Genomic DNA, 5,995 nt, shown 5'->3' on the forward strand with positions numbered 1-5,995 from the left:
AAATGGAGAACAATGCTAATCCTTGACATATGGGTGGCGCTTGTTTTGCTATGCTTGTGATGTGTCGATATGAAAGCGCTCTGGAATATTGACCGGGCGTGTTTGGGCTTCTTTACAGGTCAGGCAACAGAGCAGACAACTATGTCTGAAGGGTAAGTATGTGTGTGTGTCTGTGTGTGTGTGTGTGTGTTTTACTGCAGGAGCACAAAACTGGGTGCTTGTCAGACCACTGTAAATCAAAACCTTGATATTGTGACAAGTATTTTCAGGTCACTATTTTTGGCGTGGGTGTGTGTGTGTGTGTGTGTGTGTGGGTTAATGCATACTTTGAGAGAGATCAAAGATGCATAGTAATAGTTTGTGTGTATGTGTATTGTTCCTAAAACTACTCTCTACGTACTGTAATATATATCTTGTGTAGCGAGCTGAAAATGATGAGAGGTGTACTGTACTGTTGAATGTTAGAGAGGGCTACTGAAGTGAGTCTTTGGTGAGCATAAGGTGTAGAAAAATACATCAATTCTGAATGTTTACCATCTGGTGTGTTTGTTTACGCTTATGTGTTTATGTTTGTTTATGATCTCAATTCTTCTTGAAAAGGCCGGTAAGTTCATCTGTTGACATTATTTATCTACTTCAATAACTTTCTAATATATATAGAGATACGTTTCAAAGGCAAATAACTCTAAACCACTAACCTTCACTATTAGAAGTCGGTATGCGCAGGCAGTTAGGAGGAGTGGTAGTGTTTGTGTGTGTGTGTGTGTGTGTGTGTGTGTGTGTGTGTGTGTGTGTGTGTGTGTGTATGTGTGTGTGAGTGTGTGTGCTTGTGTGTGTGTGTGTGTGTGTGTGTGTGTGTGTGTGTGTGTGTGTGCCTGTGTGTGTATTTTAGACAGAGAGAGAGAAAGAGAGGGAGGGAGGGAGGGAGGGAGGGAGGGAGGGAAATGACTCTTTGTTGTCATCGGCTTGGGTCATGTGGTGTCTCTGTCCGCATGTCAAAAGTCCCTCGAACGCTGTTGGGCCTCACCTTCTCACTTTTGCCTGTATGAATTTCACCACAAAACATTGCATGGAGTTTTTGAATGGAGTGTTTGTGTCTGTGTACAGGACATGTTTGAGTGACCTGTCCTGTGTGAACACCCACGGTAAGCATGTGGTCCTTTGTTACCAGACTTGAAGTGGGAAAACCTGAAGTGGGCGATTCAATTAGCTAATAGTAAGAGTGTTGCTTCACAATACTTCTAATTGCACACTGAAGCGCACCTCTGTTTCTTCCTGTGTGAAGGACAACTCTCGGCATGCACTCCAGTGTCTAGTCATGAGCCTTTAGAGGAGCCATCATTGTTTGTTTGTATCACGCCTAGACAGAATACTTCCATTCCATTGGTTGGCTAATCTAGACAAACCTCAGACACCAACAAATCACTCAGACATTTTCTTCCACTAATGCCCTAATGCATGTTCTCACTGGCTTCTTAATGTTGTTACGTCAAGAGTCTACCCTGGAGTTGCTCAGCAGCTCAAAATGACATGCACACATCCTCAGATTATACACTTTGACTAGTGGATCTTAGAGTCTCCACAATATTTATATTATTATTATATTAATATATATAATTTATAATATTTTCTTAGGGGACATCATCTCACCATTATTGCTGATTCAATTCCAGTATTTTCCTCATATATGTATATATATATATACATTTTTTTCTGTATACTCAAACATTGCCATACTCTATGAATAAAATATCTCCCTTGTTTCTTTACTTTACTTTAATCTGTGGTCTGTTTTTGTATGTTTCAGTGTTTGTTTGCTGTCTTAATAACTCAGTATGTCTGAAATCAATTCATCCCTGTTATATATGTGAGGCCTCTCTTGTGTTTGCTGTTGTCCCAAACTCACCCTTTTAAAATGCTCCCAGTCATTCTCTAACTGTTTAATTATGCTGCCGAAAGCTATTGATTAGAAAATGCTTTTTTTCTTTTTCTTTGACTTGGGCTGCCATCTTACTTGTTGACATTTTATAGACAAGTAAAAAGCATGACAAATGATAGGAAATAGGTAGCAATTTAACCAACACCAGCATCTTTACATTGTAAAAAAAAAATTGGCTATTTGAGATAGCTGGCAGATTTGCCAATGCATCGCCTAAATAGCTCCTGAGCACTTTGGACTGAAACGGCTTTCTGGGTTTAACAGATGGGGCTGCTTTCACAGCGATGTCTCTATGATACAAAAATAAAATAAAAAACGTTTTAATGTCCCCCCACCCCTCCCCCACTGCAGAAGAAGTCAAAGTACTCAGCCACCCGCCGGCTGCTGTTAAAGGTACTTTATGTTCTTTCATTCCCTCTCCACACATTAATTGTTCAGAAGTTTTCATAAGGCACTTAATCTATTTCAAATGACCGTTAAAGATAGGTGTGAAGCTAAAATATACTAAGATGCATTATATGGCAACCATACTATAAGTGTCTGCATAAAGCTATCTTAAGTCTTGAGATTGGTTAACAAATAAATGAAAAGCACATCTGCATATTTCATGTTTTTGAAGATATGTGTGAAAAGCTTTTGTTTTGATTAAAATGCCAACAGAGTTATTAGTTTTCTCTTCAAATCTGAGTACTCTTTTTTTCTCTCTTGTCCACCTGACCTCCACTCCCAGACCAAAATCCTAAGGAAGGGTGAGAAGCTGCTGGTAAAAGAGGAAGAGGACAAGAGCGTGGAGAGAGAAAACGCACTAAACGAAAGCGCACCCCCACTCAAACTCTCAGGCCTCTCTGTAGAGAAGCTGCAGGTACCAGGTTGGGATAGGAACCCAGAACAATGACCACAGAGCATTCTAGAACAATTTACCACAAAAAGTTCTATTGAAGGTTCTATTGAACCTTCCCCATGCTAAGGAACAATTTTGTAGTTCCAGGAGTTCCTGTCAGCTGAACATATACAAAGCTGAGATCGAAGAATAATGAAAAAGGATTCTTCAAAAAATCCTTTATCTGACAATTCTCACTGGAACCTCTTGGAGCTTTGCAGAGACTAGCAAAATAACTCTTGGGGCTTCTTGATGGCATTGTCTTTTATGAGAGTGCATTCGCCTCAGTTAGGCTGTTATCTGAGAATGCTGTTGTTATTAGGTTGAGCTCTGCATTAATTCTCCAGATTGCATCATGAATCATCTCTTCCCAGGAGCTATGCAAAGAATTGCACCGAAAGATTGACATCGTGGATGAGGCGCGATATGATCTGGAACTAAGGGTGGCTCGGAATGATGTCGAGGTAATTGCCTAACTCGTCATTGTGTTTGGGGAAAATCAGGAAACTATCTGTTTTGTGTGCTTGTGTTGTAGCAAACTGAGTCAATATGCATATTAGGACTATGATTGTTGAAGTTGCATTTGGTTTTAGTGTTGCGGCAAAACAGCGTAATGTGCTTGCCCTAAAGGGAGAGAAAAACAAGCAACAATATCCTATAAAATGTAAATGCAAGAAATTGTCAAGATATTAGTTTCATTGCATCACTGTCTTCAAAATTGGAGCCCATTAAATGTGCATATAAAGTCACTTACACTGTAACCGTGAGAACAACAAAGACCTTTCTGGTCCTTACAACATCCTTTTTTTATGTCGATATTGGCACACATCACTTACCTTAACCAAACATGTATCTAGCAATAACATGTATTAACATAGGATGCGTATTGACGTCTTGTAGTAGTGTTGTATGCACAACCACAGTAGTAATGGACACTTGTTGCCAAGTGAAGCCAGCTGTAACTAATAAATGCCCTCAGTACGTCTTCCTCATGTCTTTGCCCCTCAGCTCAACTCCCTGAGCGAGAAGGTCATTAGCCTAAAGGGAAAGAAGAGACCCAACCTGAAGCGGGTAAAGAAGTCACCCGGAGACATGCTAGGAGGCTTCGCCGAAGCCAAATCAACGAAAGCAGACTTCAAGGCCAACCTTAAGACCGTCAAGAAGGAGGAGGAGAAGGTGAGTTCTGTTTCATCAGTGTAATACAGGAAGTATTAAGGAACAGGAAGAAGTCAAATTTGACCAGGGTTCAAAGGAGATCAGCTGCACACATACAAATGACCAATAGGGGTCACGAGTGGCAGAGGTCAGAAGAGGGTGTGTGTGCGTATAAAAGCAAGGATAGTGTATGAATTCAATAGTTTATTTTCGTTTGAGGTAATGCCAATCATAAAGTTCTACAGTGGGCATACTCCCTGGGAACACTTCAAAAGTTAGTTATTTAAAAGCCAATATGTGTATCTTATAGCATCTTGTGGCTCTTTACTTCACATTGTGTGTGTGTTTGTGTGTGTGTGTGTGTGTGTGTGTGTGTGTGTGTGTGTGTGTGTGTGTGTGTGTGTGTGTGCGTGCGTGCGTGTGTGCGTGCGTGTGTGCGTGTGCGTGTGTGTGTGTGTGCCCATACACGTGATAACTGCAGAAGGAAGAGGTGACAGACTGGCGTAAGAATGTGGAGGCCATGTCAGGTATGGACGGCAGAAAGAAGATGTTCGACGCAGACAAGTAGACCAAAAGACACCGAGATTTGGGCATTATGTTCTTCCATGGATATGTATTGTATGCTGTAGTATTGCACACACCCTGTAGGGGGAGATAATTGCTCTCCTGATTGTGAAGCAAACCAATATGAACAACTGAGAATAATAAAGATGTGTTCGCTGTTGATGTGAACTGGAGGATGAAAAACAGAGGGAGGGGAGTGTTATATATGTCCACAGTGCATAAACATCTCTCATGTTATGCATATTTAAAGGAAAGATTATCCTTTGAATGTGCTTATTTTATGTATCTTTAATAAACAAAAAAAAACGACCATAAAATGACTGATAAAATGTGTACCTAATAATTATCCCTCCTGAGAGAATTCTCTAAGATTCTCTAAGAACAGTAGATGGCGCTACACCTCCAAACTCAGGGTGAAACACTGTTTGCTCTTTTTTTCAAGAAACCTAGGCTGCAATTCCACCCAGCAGAGGGCGCTAAAACAGTACAGCATATCATGATAAGGATTATTCCTGTTGTATGCAGTGAATTTTTCAGACTTGAATTACAAAGGCATCTCTAGATATTTAAATCAAATTTAAAAAACTGCTCAGGGCCTGTGCAGATGACAGACGTTTCAGCATTAGCACCTAAACAGTTTAATACTGATGGCCACAGTCATATATTTATATGTTTGCCATAATGCTCAGTTATACATTTTGTTCAGAGTTTATCCTTTTGCCAGGTTCCTTGGAACCAAACACACTCAGCTGCTGGTTTCTCCTTGTCTATTCTTGTCAGTACGTTTCAAATTCCTTAAATGCTTAATCTTTTCCTTCATAAAAGTAAGATCCAGAGCCATAGACCATCATTCATAAGTTGATGTTTAAACAGCACGACAGAACTTCCTTTTCCAGGTGAAAGCAGACTCTCAATCTAAGATGGACTTCTCCTGGCCTCCAAAAACATTTTACTGATCTGAGGCAGTATGTGAGAGCGTTAGAAAGGCCATGCTGCATGAGCACACAGGGGTCCAGGTGCCTGGTCATCTCAAACCCTGTCTGGCAGATGGGAGGAAGCAGCCAGAACAGGAAGAGGAGAGTCTTCACACACTCACACATATGCAAGCAAAAACTCTCTGCAGGCCACAAACACTCACACACACACTCACACACACACACATACACACACACACACACACACTCACACACTCACACACACACACACACACACACACACACACACTCACATAGTATCACACACAGGTTATACACTTGCACACTGTTGAGCGAGCACACACACACACATACACACACACACACACAAACACACAGACACACACAGTCACACTGATGGCCTGGGCTACAGGCTTGCAGCTGGGCATGACATCCTGCTCAGTTGTAAAGGGAGGAAGAAACCCATGTTACACTGGCAATGACTCAACAAATCAAAAGGCTGTGCACATCTCTCTCTCTCTC

The 5,995-nt window shown here is 41.1% G+C and overlaps 1 protein-coding gene across 1 annotated transcript; it reads left to right on the forward strand.

Moving 5' to 3' along the window:
• Positions 1-718: 718 nt before the first annotated feature.
• Positions 719-4,721, forward strand: tnni4a (troponin I4a; the record flags this gene model as incomplete). The annotated part of the gene is made up of 6 exons (XM_080851706.1): positions 719-742; positions 2,291-2,332; positions 2,670-2,801; positions 3,194-3,283; positions 3,828-3,995; positions 4,456-4,721. 6 exons carry the CDS (start codon positions 719-721, stop codon positions 4,540-4,542), a joined length of 543 nt encoding a protein of 180 aa, XP_080707832.1. The 3' UTR covers positions 4,543-4,721.
• Between the last annotated feature and the right edge of the window lie 1,274 nt (positions 4,722-5,995).

Source organism: Sprattus sprattus (assembly GCF_963457725.1).
Source record: "Sprattus sprattus genome assembly, chromosome: 14".
NCBI classification, from domain to species: Eukaryota; Metazoa; Chordata; class Actinopteri; order Clupeiformes; family Clupeidae; genus Sprattus; species Sprattus sprattus.